At 34.7% G+C, this 15,500-nt stretch overlaps 1 protein-coding gene across 1 annotated transcript in view; it reads left to right on the top strand.

The window, feature by feature from the left end:
• Positions 1-15,500, top strand: part of CDC5L (cell division cycle 5 like) — a 50,476-nt gene that overhangs the window by 15,954 nt on the left and 19,022 nt on the right. Inside the window, exons 9-13 of the mRNA XM_079147681.1 lie at positions 6,755-6,903; positions 8,882-9,044; positions 10,701-10,865; positions 12,075-12,155; positions 12,435-12,677. Of these exons, the coding sequence (XP_079003807.1) occupies positions 6,755-6,903; positions 8,882-9,044; positions 10,701-10,865; positions 12,075-12,155; positions 12,435-12,677 (801 nt within the window). The remainder of the gene's footprint in view (positions 1-6,754; positions 6,904-8,881; positions 9,045-10,700; positions 10,866-12,074; positions 12,156-12,434; positions 12,678-15,500) is intronic.

Below are 15,500 nucleotides of genomic sequence, written 5' to 3'. Positions count from 1 at the left end.
GTCAATGAAGCATATCCTTCAATTTCTAAGAAAGGATTCGTGGGAGGTAGTTTTTTTTTTTTTTTTTTTTTTTTAATTTAGTTTTTGTATACAAGTAAAATTTGTATATATTTTTGGTGTTCAACATGATGCTTTGATACATGAATATATTTTAGAATGGCTAAATTATTTAACATACGTATTACCTCATATACTTTTTTTTTTGTGGTGAGAACACTTAAAATCTACTTTGTTAGCAATTTTCAAGTCCTTCACTATAGTCATCATGATGTACAGTAGATTTCTTGTGTTTAACTGAAGTTTCATTTCCTTTGACTAATATCCCCTTGGTTCTCCCACCCCTCAGCCTCTGGCATCCACCATTTTTCTTTCTACAAGTGTAACCTTTTCAAATAAGTAATATCATAGGGTATTTATCTTTCTGTGCCTAGCTTATTTCACTTAATATGATGTTGTTCAGTTTCACCCAAGTTCCAAATGCTAGGATTTCTTTTTTAAGGTTGAACAGTATTCCATTTTGTATACATACCACATTTTAAAAATTCATTCCTCTGTTGATAGATATTGAGGTTGATTCCTACATCTTCTGGCTTCTGCTGCTGCTGGTGAGACCTTTTGTGTTATTCAGATTATTAGTAGGAAACCTAGTTTCTCCTTCTTTGGAAGTGTTCATGATCTCCTTTATTACATCTATGGTTCTTTGTGTGAATCTTTTCAGTCATTCTGCTAAGTAGTTGGTGAATATTTTCATTCTAAAGACTTGTGAGCTTTAATTCTTGAAAATTAGTTTGAATTAAAAAAATTCTTCCTTTTCATTGGTCTCTTTATAGAACTCCAATTTTTGTCTTTATTCCTCTCCAGTTTTCTGTGAATTTTTTGATTTGTAGGTTTTCCACTTTTATCTTTATTCAGTTTTTAAATTTTCTAAGATGATATGTTTATTTCATTTTTTGTGTTGTTTTGTTTTTGGTACTGGGGATTGAACTCAGGGGATTGAACATCCCCAGACCTTTTAATTTTTTATTTTGAGACCAGGTCTGGCGAAGTTAGTTAGGTGTTAGGTTGCTGAGACTGCTTCAAAGTTGCAATCCTCCTGCCTCAGCCTCCTGAGTCTCTGGGATTATAGGTGTGCACCACCATGCTTGGCTGTTTAATTTCTTAGAGCTTTTTTAAAACGTGTTTAGTTTTTTTTTTTTTAATATCCATTCTTATTCATGAACATCTTCTCTTACTTCTCTGGGACTATTAGTAATCATGGTTTTGTTTTGTTTTTACCAGCTTTTTCACTTTTTATAGTCTCAAGTATTTTGTTGTCCTCTACCCTTCATAAACATATATTCTCAAATGTTTGGTGATCTTTGACACTTTTACTTTATGTGGAGGGTGAGGGGCAATTGGAAGCTCACTGTAAACTTTTATGTGGGTGAAGCTTCTTGACTCCCAGCTTCTCTGGAGGCTGTTCTGACTGGGATGTTTCATTGGGGAATTCTTGATGTCAGTATCACTAGGTCTTTTTCATTGAGGTTTATCAGACTCCTCAGAGAAGGAGCTTTTAATATTGCCTAAGTGGGGGTGTACAGCTGGCTAGCTTTTTGGGACCCGCCTGAGGAAAAAAGGCTGGATGCCTCCAATTTAAAGTTTAGACTTATATATCATTTCCTTTTCTTCATAATAATAATTTGCTCTTAATACCTCCTGGGATCCCCTATTAGAAACCCTTATTGTTCTTTCTGAAGAGTTTTTTCTGAAGAGCTTTTATTCTCATTTTGTATTGTTTATGCATGCCCACTAAATTATTGCTCACTAGTTATTTTATCAGCCAACTCAAGACTTTGAGGAGACCTGGACATGGGGTTTCACAAGTAAATTAGTAAGATATCTAGCATATCAAAGAGTTTATAAAGCAATTTTGTGATTGTGCATTTATTCTTTTGGACCCTGAGCATAATTAAAGAATGCGTTCTGGGGTATTCATAACCAGGTAGAATGTCAGGTAAACTTGTTTAGTCAGATTGGGAAAGAAAATTCTGCTGTTGACAGGAGAAACATGGAGACCCCTAAATAATCCAAAATACATACAGGAATCTAATTAAACTGAATAAACCTGTTAATAATAGGGGATGATAATGACTGTAGGTGTTGTGAGAATCCTGTTAGCCACCCTCTTCTGGTGGCTTGGAGTGTATAGATGCTTCTGATAGATGCTCTGTGTTGATTTGGCTCAGCATTACTTGTACACTTCTCCACACATTTCATAAGAGTGCAGAGTGCAGCAGGATATGTATTTTTGGTTTTGTTACTTTATCCATGCCTCAGCTTTTCCTTGTCTTCTCTGACACACAGGAATATCCTGTCTTCCACTTTTTCAAGGTGCTATTTGAAAAAATTAGTACTATGATTATTTGGCACTTAAAATTTTAAAGAAAAATAATAAAACTTTATTTTTGGAAAAATTAATTATTAGGCAATATAATGGTAACATAATGACTTTAATGGAAATTATATTTTTAAAAAAGTTTATTGAGATATAATGTAGCATATAATTTGTTACAGTATTTTCAGAGTTGAACAACTATCATCATAATTATAGAAAATTTTCATCAACCGTAAAGGAACCCTGTACTGTTAAAGTCACTCACCATTCCTCTCAAACCTGCTAAGCCCTGTGCAGTTGTCTTTCTAGTGTTCTGTGTTCTGCACATTTTGTATAAATGGAATCATACAATATTTTGTGACTTGCTTCTTTCATTTAACATACTGTTCAAAATTTAACTGTACTGTAAGATGTATCAGTATTCCATTCCTTTTTATTGCTAAGTAATATTCCATTACGTGAATATACCACACTTTTTTAATCCATTCATGAGTGGATTGTTAATTGGGTGTTTTCTACCTTTTGACTCTGAATAATGGTTCTTTGAACAAGTGATTGTATGGACATGGTTTTCATTTTCTTGGATGTATACTCAGGGGTGTAATTGCTGGGTCTTGTGGTAACTCTGCATCTAACTTTTTGAGGAACTGTCACTGTTTTCCAAAGCAGCTGTGCCCTTTTTCTTTTCTGTCAGAAATATGTGACAGTTTCAGTTTTTGTATATTCTTGTCAACACTGTTATCATCTGTCTTTTTTATTATAACCATCCTATGATTCTACATCCTGGGCAAGAGGTGGTGTCATATTGTGTTTTTGATTTGCATTTCCCTGGTAGCTACAGATATAGAGCATCTTTGCAAATGTGTTTTTTGACTCTTTTTTAAAACATTTTTTTGAGAAATGACTACTCATAATCCTTGCCCATTTTCAGTTGGGCTGTTTATCTTTTTATTATTGAATTGTAAGAATTCTTTGTATATTTTAGGTATTATTCCTTAATCTAATGTATATTTTGCATATATTTTCTTCCATTTTTTGGTTTGTCTTTTTCCTTTTTCATGTTCTCAGTTGTAGCACAAAAGAGTTTTAATTTCATGATGTGTAGGTTTTTTTTTTTTTTTTTTTGCATTTAGCCTTATGTAGCACTATCCAGTGTTAGAGAGATTTCCTCATGTCTTTTTCTAAAAGCTTTATAGTTTTAGCTTTTACATTTTGGTCTGTGATTCATTTTTGAGTTCATTTTACTGAATGTGAGATAAGGGCTCAACTTCATTCTTTTGCATGTGGATATCCAGTTTTTCCAGCACCATGTGTTGAAAATACTCCTTCCCCCATATTATGATTTTGGTACCCTTGAAAAACTCCAGTTGACCATGAATATTTCTGGATTCTGAATTTTGTTCTATTGGTCACTATAGCTATCCTATACCAGGACCACAGTCTTGATTACTATAGCTTTGTGTTATCCTTTTGTGTGTTTAATATAGACTTTGAAGACTGACTTAAAGAATATTGAGGTAATAATGAAAGAATGTTTAGAGAGTAATAGTTATTTTGAAAAAATACCAAGAGGCTAGGACATATGCAGTGTTTAGGGTTTGTAATTTTGGACTCATCTTCTAAAAGACTTTGGGTAGTTATCTGTAAAGTGAGTGTTTTTGTTGGAATTAAGTTTAGTTCTAATGGAAAACCCTAACAGTGGCCTACATAGAAGAAAAGTTTATTTTTTGTTTTATGTTTTTTATGTTGAGAGATAAACAGACTGGGTCTCCTATGGTACTTTCTGGTATCAGGGACCTAGGGGTGATCTGTTTTATTCTGACCCACATCTGCCTTTCCTTCACAATATCTCCCTTTGGTAGGTACAGTGGCTACAGTGCCAGCCAACCTTCCTGCCTCTAGCTGGCAGGAAGGATGAAGGGAGAACAAGGGTTACTGTCTCCCTTTTTAAGAACCCATCTGTTGCATTTATCATTTCTGCTTCTGTTGCACTGACCAGAACTTAGGTACGTAACATACCATAACACACCACATCGAACAATGGGTAATATAGTTTTGTTTTTGGCAACCTGGTTAAAAATGGAGACTTTTGTTATATAGAATAAGAGAATGCTTTTTGTGACAATTAGCAGTCTCTGCCTCAATAAGGTATTAGAGAATGGTCCCAGCTGGTTGAAGCTTTTTGGAACCTCTGAGACAAACTGACAGAAGTTGAGAATTTAGTCTGGTTAAGTGTGATAAAATACCTGTTATTCTAATGAAAAATGTGGTAAATTCATCTTTACTTGTTGCGCTTTTATTGGTTGGATGTCTGTGTTCTATGTGTGATATAGGTGCCAAGGTTGCCAAGATGGGTAGACAGGGATAAGAGAAGTTTTGTTTCTTGGCCTCTTTGAATCTAGTCCTAGGGTGCATTGGTTAGGGTTTATTAAGGGGAACAGAACCACCATGAACACCATAGAATTAGGAATTTATGAAAGGAATTGAATCTGTGCACAATAGCAGAAAAAAGTAGGGAAGTAAAGATCTGAAAAGGAGAGTTTGTAGGGAAATTGGAAGCTAGGCATGAAGGGGGCTGTCGGGGATGTTGGTTCTTTGTGTCTACTGTTTTTTGTGTGTTTGCAGCTGAAGGTCTTGGGATGGGTGCAGGATTGCTATTGGGTAGAGAAGTGCAAGGGCATGCTGCTAAAACTTGCCAGCTCTTCTGCATGTGTCTCACCAACTTCAACAAACAACCTTTAGAGTATAGTGCTTGCTACCTCCTCTTTCCCACCTCTACCTCTACTTCTTCCTCTACCTTTATTTTACTTTTGAACCATATGGATGGGGAAGGACATTCTGGAAAATATCCCTGTGTAACATAGTTGATAAGAGAATAATCCCCAATGTAGAGACAGCTTTCTGATGTACTAGCATTCTACTGGATCATCTCCTACTGTGTCAGACTTCTCTACTCCTCAGCCTGATCCTTTTTGGGGGTCTTTAAGTGTAATGTATTTTATGCCTTTGCCTGCCTGAAATATTGGCATGTATTCTATATTTCTGGGAGTATATAGATTTTGCAACTTGATTCTTATTTCTCCTAGTTCTCCTGCATAAGTTCTAAACCCACACAAATTTCTTTCCAGGAAATGACTTGTATTTAGATAGCAAAAAACACAAATAGGACTTCGATAATGTGAAATTCAGGGTTCTTTCTCATGAATCAGAATATTCAAAATTATGGATTAACTCTGGTTATTTTTGTTTTACCTCAGAACTTAGTGTCCTGATATATTTTACTTTGCTAATGATTTCTGTGGGCTACAAATTTGCCCAGGGCATGAAGAAAGGTGCCTTATCTCTGCTCCATGATATTTAAGGCTCCAGGTAGGAAGACTCAGAACATGAGGGTGACTTGATAGATCTTTCTGTATGTGGTGGTTGATACTGGTTGTTGGTTGGCTTCTTTCCAGGGAATATGTAGTGAATCTGGCTTGGGTTTTCTCTAAGCATAGTGTACTCAGAACAGTTGAAATTCTCATGTGGTGTCTCAGGGCTCCCATGTGAGTGTTGCAGTGAACTTGGTGGAAAAGACATTATATTTTCTAAACTAACCTTTGAAGTCAAACAGTGTCACTTGTAATGTATTTTGTTGGTTTTAGGTGAATGACAAGGCCACCTACATTCAAGGGCAGGGGATCTAGAGCCTTGCCTTTTCATAATTGTGGTTGAATCAAACATGCAGTGTGAAAGAGATGATTGTGACCATCTTTGGAAAATAAAGCTTGCCACAGTCTCTGAGTTGGGGATCAAGAGATTCATAGGTACAAAGGAGGTAATGAGGACAGGGTTATGGTGGAGGGATGAAAGGGAACATATTCCTTTTTGCCTAGAGATCAGGCAAGACTTCTGAGAGGAGCCTAGTTGTAGGAGTCTTGTGAAGTGTATTGGTCACTTGAATTATCTTAATTTCCCAGTAGAAGAAACAGAGACGCTAATGAAGACTGGATAAAGAATTAGTAAAGAGGACCAGACTTAAAGCTGGGTGTTTGGACATTTGGCCTCAACTCACATTGGGAAATTTCACTTCTTAGTATGTTATGATTATAAAGAGATGTGGCACGGGTAATAGGAGAAGCTTTTGGACAATGACAGTTTCATATGTGTGGCCCTAACAGCATACCTTGACTTGTAAAACTGTGTTCTAGAATTTATGACTTCTGATGTGTTAGATTGATAGAAGATTGGTAGTATTGAAATCTATCATGGTGTAATATTTGTTTTCACTGAGAACTAAGAATTTTGGCTGCTTCAAGATTTTTTAAAATAGGATCAGAAAAGAGGATTCTGCTAGCTTATCTAGACTGTTAAACATGCTTCCTTGTTTCTTATTAATAGGAAGCCCAGAACCTCATGGCCTTGACCAATGTGGATACCCCTTTAAAAGGTGGACTTAATACCCCATTGCATGAGAGTGACTTCTCAGGTGTGACTCCACAGCGGCAAGTCGTACAGACTCCAAACACAGTTCTTTCTACCCCATTCAGGTATTGTAAAAATAAACATATTTTGTGTTTTGGAAAACCTTGAGTCCAAGAACTTGGACAGCATGTTTGTTTTAGTGTGTTGACAAAGAATATAAATAAGTATTCAAGTTGCTTTTTTTACTTTCTCCTTACTCATGGTAATAAATAACCTTAATGGTATCAAGGAAATGGTTACATACTGTGCCATTTTTATTTGGAAAGTTTCAGATGCTATCACCTTGTTTCTGAACACTTTATATTTGATTTTAAAGATTAGATGAATCCATTGTTAGTGATCAATTGGTGAATTTTATAAAAATTGTAATATTTTTAATGTATGTCTTATTGTTTTTTCCCTTAGCATTTTTATCTGAAAATTTTAAACATTCAGCTGGGTGCACATGCCTGTAATCCCAGCTGCTCAGGAGGCTGAGGCAGGAGGATCTTGAGTTCAAAGCCAGCCTCAGCAACAGGGAGGCGCTAGCAACTCAGTGAGACCCTGTCTCTAAATAAAAGGCTGGGGATGTGGCTAAGTGGTTGATACCCCTGAGTTCAATCTCTGGTACCAAAAAAAAAAAAAAAGTTTTTTTTTTTAAGCATTCACAAAATATGAAAGAATGGCAAAATGAACATCCATATACCCAGTCACTTAGTTTCTATGACTGTTAACATTTTACTTTATGTAATTTGTGATATTCACTTTATCACACATCTGTCCATTTATCAATCCACTTTATTTTTTAAATAAAGTATTTAAAGTAGGTTGCAAATAATCAGTCCACATTCATGCCTAAATACACATGCATGTTATTAACTAGTGTTCAGTATTACTTTGCAGTTCTTTTGTTTTAAGCTACTTTTTTGAAAAGGAGAATGTATGGAAACAAGTCATATTAAAATGGAATTTGAGTTTTTAAGGGATGACTATTTCAAGTACAAGTGTTTGGATATGTCCTTCTATGGGTTTAGGTTTCTTTAGACTGTTAAATTTATTCATGAAAGCAGAATCGAGAAGCACTGGCAGCCAATCCCAGTATGACATAACACTTCTTGTGAGGCTAAAGAGAGACTAATCTTTCTTTTCCTGTGTATGTCTTGTCTTTCAACTAGATTGTAGGCTCCTTGTGGGGGAGGGACCATTTCTTATATGGTAACACCTCAGCTATTGGGAACAGCTCTATGACAGCACCACCAGTCTGGAACACAGCCAAGATACAGGAAGTAAGCACTTCTGTCACCCACCAAAAGGCTTTGAACTAATTAAAACATAAGTTGCTGCAAAGTCTGTGTCCTTTCTTTATTTTTTGAGATGTGATCTCGCTGTGTTGCCCAGACTGGCTGCAGACTTCGTGATCCTCCCAGTGTAACCTCATGAGTAGCTGCAATTATAGGCCTGTGTCACCATGATGGCTTTGTCTATGGACTTTATTGCTAGAAGAGGCTTCTTAATCTTCACCCAGAGCCTGTTTATACCTGGATGTGTTTTTAAAAGTGTGGTGTGTGGTTTCCAAATAAAATGTGAAGGAATGAATTACTTAAAGTATGCAGTCGATGATAATGACAGTAATGACTAATGATGTGAGAACCAACAACTTAATGGGGAGGAGACAAATGATAAGACAGACACCCTGAACTCAAAAGAGTTGTCTGGAGCCATTGAGTGTGGTGGTCAGCCTCCCTGCCCACTACCTGTTCTTAGCCACTTTAACACATGAAGAAAAAGTTGAAATAATGTTTAGTGGACCTTGTTTAGGAAGATAATGTCAAATGTAATGACTGTTAGAAATCAGTAAAAGAAAAATACTGCATTCTGTGCTAACTAAACCAAACCTTTATTTTAACCTAGAAAACTAACTTAAAACCAGGCAGACATAATTTTTGGAATCTTTGTTTTTTCCATATCTTCTACATTCCCTGTTAAATAATGTATGCGAAAAACATTTGAAAGCACAATCCAAGTATAAGTAGCACTTTTATTAATTGATTTCTGTTTTTCTAGGACTCCTTCTAATGGAGCTGAAGGGCTAACTCCCCGGAGTGGAACAACCCCCAAACCAGTTACTAATTCTACTCCAGGTAGAACTCCACTTAGAGACAAGTTAAACATTAATCCAGAAGATGGAATGGCAGACTATAGTGATCCCTCTTATGTGAAACAGATGGTATGTGTCAATTCCCTTTTAATACTTGCTTTGTAGTTTTAAAATTTTTTTTCAAATATATTTTTTTAGATGTTGATAGACCTTTATTTTATTTATTTATTTATACGTGGTACTGAGAATCTAACCCAGTGCCTCACACATGCTAGGCAAGTGCTCTACCACTGAACCACAATCCCAGCCACTTTTTGATACTCTTAAAAAAAAAATTTTTTTTTTGGGGTGCGGGGGATAATGTTGGGGATTGAACCTAGAGCCTTGATCATGCTAATAAGTAGGCGCTGTACCACTGAGCTTACTGTATTCCCAGCTCTGAAAAAATGTTTTAAAAATATCTTATGGGCACCAAAGTAAAAATTCCCCTCATCAGTGTGTATTACATATACTTTAGGAATCTATACATCTGTTAATGCCAGAAAACAAAAATGATTTGTAAGACTTGATGAAAGTGGTGGGGGAGGAACCTTTTGGGCTTATAAGTCTATTTTTCTTACTCTTAATATGTTTGAGTATTGAAAATGTTGAAAGTAATGCTCCTTATATCTCTTATAATTTAAATTTTTATCACTTCCTAATGAATACTTTTCCTTTCTTGGGGAATACATGTATTTTGTTTTTTTTTTTTCTTTGTTTCTATGAATGAAATTTTGAGTTTCAAAGCCTCATCAATTAGATTTTGAACCTGACCTCCTATTTGCTCCATATATTTAGGACAGCCTTGATCTCAAAGCCAAGTTATTTTTTTTTTTTTTTTTTTTTTTTTTTTGATTTCAAGAAGTTTTCTTTTGTATATATTACAAAGTGATATAGAAAGCTAACTATAAATAGTTAGAATTTTTGCTTCTGCCCATGTTACTGCTTTTATTACTTCATTATTGGGCCTTATTATTTGATTTCAAAGAAAATCATTGTGAAATTTTTTGGGGTGGGCAGAGACCAAGGATTGGACTCAGGGGCACTCAACCACTGAGCCACATCCCCAGTTCTATTTTGTATTTTATTTAAAGACAGGGTCTCACTGAGTTGCTTATTAGCACCTTGCCATTGCTGAGGGTGACTTTGAACTCAACGATCCTCCTGTCAGTCTCCTGCATGCCACTCTGCCAGGCTGTTGTGAAGTTTTAAAAAATGAGTTCCAGTGATACTGATCTATCTTTAGTTTATAAATTAATTCTAACTTCATTTATACATGTAGTTAATTTATGATTTAGTGCCTAAATTGATATCTACTAACGCCAACTCTGAAAAGCTATCTATGAATTAAACAAATTGAGAACCTATTTTGTGCAAAACACTCTTCAGAAATTTGAGGGGATGTCCTTTGTCTTAATGATGTTTGTATTCTAGGGGACTTGGGAGACAAGACTGGAAAGGTGAGCCAAGGATGTACTGGAAAATACTTTGGGTATCTGCTGGTTGCTTTGGGAACTTTTTATTAGTCCAAGAACAAGTTAACTTTTGTATTTGTTCTTTTCATTTGCTATTAAATTTCCTTGTCAGAAATATATTCTTCCAAGTGAAAATCTAGTCTTTTTTCTGCCCTAGTGGAGGTGATTTCCAAACATCCTATTTTGGGGTAATTGGTTTTTTGAAATTTTTATAGAATATTTATTGAATACTTAATGTGTATAAGTGAGAAGTACCATTTCTTTTCTATAGGAAAGAGAATCTCGTGAACATCTCCGATTAGGATTGTTAGGACTTCCTGCCCCTAAGAATGATTTTGAAATCGTTTTACCTGAAAATGCTGAGAAGGAGCTGGAAGACCGTGAAGTAGATGATACTTACATTGAAGATGCTGCTGACGTGGATGCTCGAAAGCAGGTGGGTAATTGTGCTATAAAGAAGAGTGAGTGGGACTAAATGTGTCAGGAGGCTTAAAGAATGAGGAGTTTTTTAAAATGTCTCAAGAACTCTACTTAGAAGGTTTTTTTGATATTTAAAAAAAATTTATCCTAAATTACATGATTAATTTATATTCACTTATGTAAATCATAGTATATTCACAGTCTCTTGATGGGTATTTTTGAAATGCATATGTACAGAGAAGTTTAAATACTCTGTCAAATTCATTATGCTTCTCTAAAATACAAATAGTCTTTACTTAAATCTAGTGGAGAAAAGATGTTAAAAGTAAGTCATCTTAGATTAGTTGGGTAAATAGTTTTAAGTCAGTGTAATAAAAAAACGAATTTGGAAATTGGGAAGAGTGTATCAGGAAATATATAGTAATATGTTGTACTAATATATCTTATAGTTAATTATTTTCTCATTTGCACATAATAGCCCAGTAATGTGTTAGCTCCATTTTCAAAATGAAGAAATAGGCTCAAATGAATTAAGTTAACTTTTCTCAAGTCTTATGGTTGGTAAGTAGTAGTAAATTCCAAACTAAAACTGAGTTTATGTGACCCCTTTCACTAATTCTGTGGCAGTCTATTTTAGGATGATTTTATGTAGTCTTAATCTCGGGATTGATGTGAGAATGACATCAGTATAAATCGTATTTTAGAGGTGAACCATGTGAATGTACTTTTTCATGGGGCGCAGTGGGTGGTACTTTTCATATTTTGCCTTCTCAGCTACTTTGAATTACATTTGCTTTCTCAGAAATGCCATGAAATTTTAATATATTATCATATTATTTATAACTTGAGAATCAGGAAACATTGACTAGCTTTTTAAATTATAAGTCAGTAGCTTTGGGGTGAAAGGGAAGGATTGTATTGTGGAAGTCTCCTTTGAGTTCAGGATTCTCATTTATACAAGAAAAGTGGTTGTCTGATATATAGAGCCAGATAAATTTGGAGAGTGCTGTAGCAGACATTGAAATTTCTTAGTTTCTATTGTTTTGAGAATGAAAGGATAGATTAATTTTCATGGCCTTACTGTCACCTTTCTACAAATGCATACAAATTTCTACAGATTTAGCTTTTGAACATTCTTGATCTTACACACTAAAATGTTTTTAGCTTTATTGAGAAGTGTCAAATACTGTATAGCTGCAATAATGGATATAAAATTATTGTTTAGGCCATACGAGAGGCAGAGCGTGTAAAGGAAATGAAACGAATGCACAAAGCTGTCCAGAAAGATTTGCCAAGACCATCTGAAGTAAGTATTGAAATTTCTGACTTAGGAAGTTTTAAGTTTCTTTTTATATGATTGATGCTTTTTACATCATTCATAAATACTGTAAAACAAAATTTCATCTACTTCCTGGAATATAGTAAAGCAGGTCCCAATCGAGTCTTTAAATCACAGTAAGAATTTAGAAGGAAAAAAAATGCTTTTGAAAATGTAGAACTGCTATTTAATTCTTGCTATAAAAGCAATAACATAAGTATGTTGCACTGATATGTTTGGTAATTGTACTTGTTTTATAATTTTTAGGTGAATGAAACTATTCTAAGACCCTTAAATGTAGAACCACCTCTAACAGATTTACAGAAAAGTGAAGAACTAATCAAAAAAGAAATGATCACAATGCTTCATTATGACCTTCTACATCACCCCTATGAGCCTTCTGGAAATAAGAAAGGAAAAACTGTTGTATTTGGTACTAACAATTCTGAGCACATTGCTTATCTGGAACATAACCCTTATGAAAAGTTCTCCAAAGAAGAGCTGAAAAAGGTATGATTGAGCAGGAATATTTCTGTCATGAGATTTAAGTATTTGTTAGATGGTGTGTGTTGTGGACAAATGTGAACTTATTTTGCCACATTAATATTCATAAACAACTGAAGCATATGGTTAGGAGATAGATGTTTATATTAAGTGTTAGGAAAAGGACATACTTTACTCTCACCTCACATGTGTATCAGATAAACCCTGGTTCTGGTGGCAAAGTGTTTTGATTCATAAATATATTGATTTGTTCAATAATTGCTGCAATTGCCACTTTCTGTGTTCAATTCTGCTATCTCTGAAAAGAATTGAATGCCTTTAAAGCTCACTTACATACAGATCCTTCTTGACTTTTGATGGGGTTATATGCTGATAAACCCATTATGAGTTGAAAATACTGTTAAGTTGAAAAAGCACTTAGTACACCTAACCCATCAGATATCATGGTTTATCAACACAGTACATTGTAGAATGATCGTGTGGTTTTCCGGGAGCTATGGGAGGAGCAGCTTGCCAGCCTTTCAAGATAGTATTATACTGCCTATTGCTATCCTAGAAACAAATAAAAATTTAAGATTTAAAGTAAAGATTGAATTGGATGCATATTGCTTTCATACCATTGTAACATAAAAAGTCAAACCATTGTTATTTGGGGACCATCTACTTTGAAAATATTTATAGATGGACTGGGATTGTAGCTCGTGATAGAGCACTTGCCTAGCACAGGTGAGGCACTGGGTTTGATCCTCAGCACCAGATAAACAAAATAAAACAAAACAAAAAACCCCAAATAAATAAAATAAAGGTTAAATTCTTTAAAAAAATTTATAGATTAAACCATTCACCTGTTCAAAGAAAGGAAATACTTTATATGAAATACTTTATATGAAATCCCCTCATGATTTCCCTCTACTCTTTTATATAAGGAAACAATTTCTTGTATAAAGTCTCCCTCAATATGCATTTTATTCTTTCTGCTTTGATAGATCAAATATCTGTGATTATGAATAGAAATCTGTACAGTAGCATAAGAAAATAGTTTATTTTCTAGTTGGAAGCTGCTGTGTTTGAAATTCTCTTCTAAAACTCATGTTGAAATTTAATTGCTGTTGTAATAATGTTAAGTGATTAGATCTGAAGGCTACACCTTCATGAGTGGGTTGGTTTTATCTGGAGTGAGTGAGTTATCTTGGGATTAATGCCTTCTGTTGTGTTACGGTGCAGTCAGAAAGCATTACCAGATGTATCCCTGTGATTTTGGACTTCCTAGCCTCCAGAACTGTGAGAAAGAAATTTTTTTTCTTTTTAAAATTACCCAATCTGTGGTTTCCTGTTTTAGCAACAAAAAATGGGCTAAGGCAGAAGTAAAGCAGTCATTTGCTTAATTCTTTTTTTCTTTTAATATTAGACCCTGAGGGGCAGTGATCACTCTAATTTGAAATGAGCTCCTGCACAGTTGGGAGAAATTACAGGATTCTTTCTCCCATCTCCTCTAATGCATTATCCCTCTTTACACCTTTCTCAGTTTCTCACTATTTTCAGAAAAATATGTATTACTATAAACTAGTACATATTTCTTATAGGAGTTTTAGACAGTAGAAAAAGGGGGGAGGGTTTAGATTTATATCAACAACTTGCCCCTGATTTCTAAGTAACTTTGAATTACCTTTTTTTGGTAAGTGGGATAGTGAAACTGACTTTTGTTGAGTGCCTTCTGTTAAGCACATTTAATCATTGAATTAGGGTTGAGACTCAGGTTCTGAAATCAATACTTGAACAGTGAAAATATGAGGAAAAGGAATTTAGAAAATAAATATTCCTAAATTTATTTTATGTATGGAAATATGAAACAAGGATCAAATTGTTGCTTTTAGAGGTTCTATAGGGGATACATTTCTAATACAACCTTTAAAAGTAACAGTTCTAAATATTGCTTTGGGATTATTTGAAACAGATAATATTAAATATTCTCCCATATTTTGTCTGTGAATTCCTCTTTGTTCCAAAAGAATTTGAAACAGCTATTTTAAGCAGATTCTTTATTCTTACTCTTTAAAGATGACATTCTACATTCTACATTCTCTCCTGATAAGAGCTAAACTTGTAAATTTTTACTATGTATAATTTCAGAGTGTACCGTTTCTTTTTGAATGAGGTTTCAGATTTTCATTAAGTATGTTAAAATGGTGTGTTTTCCGTTTCCCTTGAGAGGTGTTGCTTAACAATATCAGTACTTTATTTTCTATGTACATAATTTTGCAGTTTTGTTAAAGTTTTGGGTTCTTTTTTGTCATTTCTTTTGATTTTTTAAAAACATATATTGACGTGTTTATTTTCCAACATTACTGGAATGATTGAAAATCTTCTATAAGGCATTAGAAGGTGGTTGTCAGTTTTTCATTAGCCACACAATGCCAGGGTCTAGAACAGGTTTGTGATATGTTCATGGAATTCTGTGTGTCTGGTGTTGGACTGAACTCTTTACATATATTGTTCATTTAATCCTAATGACAAACATATCAGGTTTGGAGGTGTTATCTCCATTTTGTGGATGAGAAATGGGCTCAGAGAAATTAAACAATTCAGACAGCTACTTAAATGTTAAAGCTGTGATCTGACCCCCGCCTGTTTTGCGTCTTCCCTGTCATTCTGTCATTTTAAACTGTTCCTTTTGTAGCGAACTGAAGCTAGTTTATGATCTTCATTTATGCCTCCATTCTGGTTCTCTGGCAATGTTAGGGGTATTCTTTCAGGATGGGAAAAAAAAGGCTTTTGTCAAAAAGAGGCCTGATTCCCCCTCACTGTACTGTGAGGTGATGAGTATGAGGT

The sequence above is a fragment of the Sciurus vulgaris genome (genome assembly GCF_902686455.1).
Source record: "Sciurus vulgaris genome assembly, chromosome: 7".
Classification (NCBI taxonomy): Eukaryota; Metazoa; Chordata; class Mammalia; order Rodentia; family Sciuridae; genus Sciurus; species Sciurus vulgaris.
Note: the sequence above shows the minus strand (reverse complement) of the source record. Positions and strands in the feature narration are given on the sequence as shown.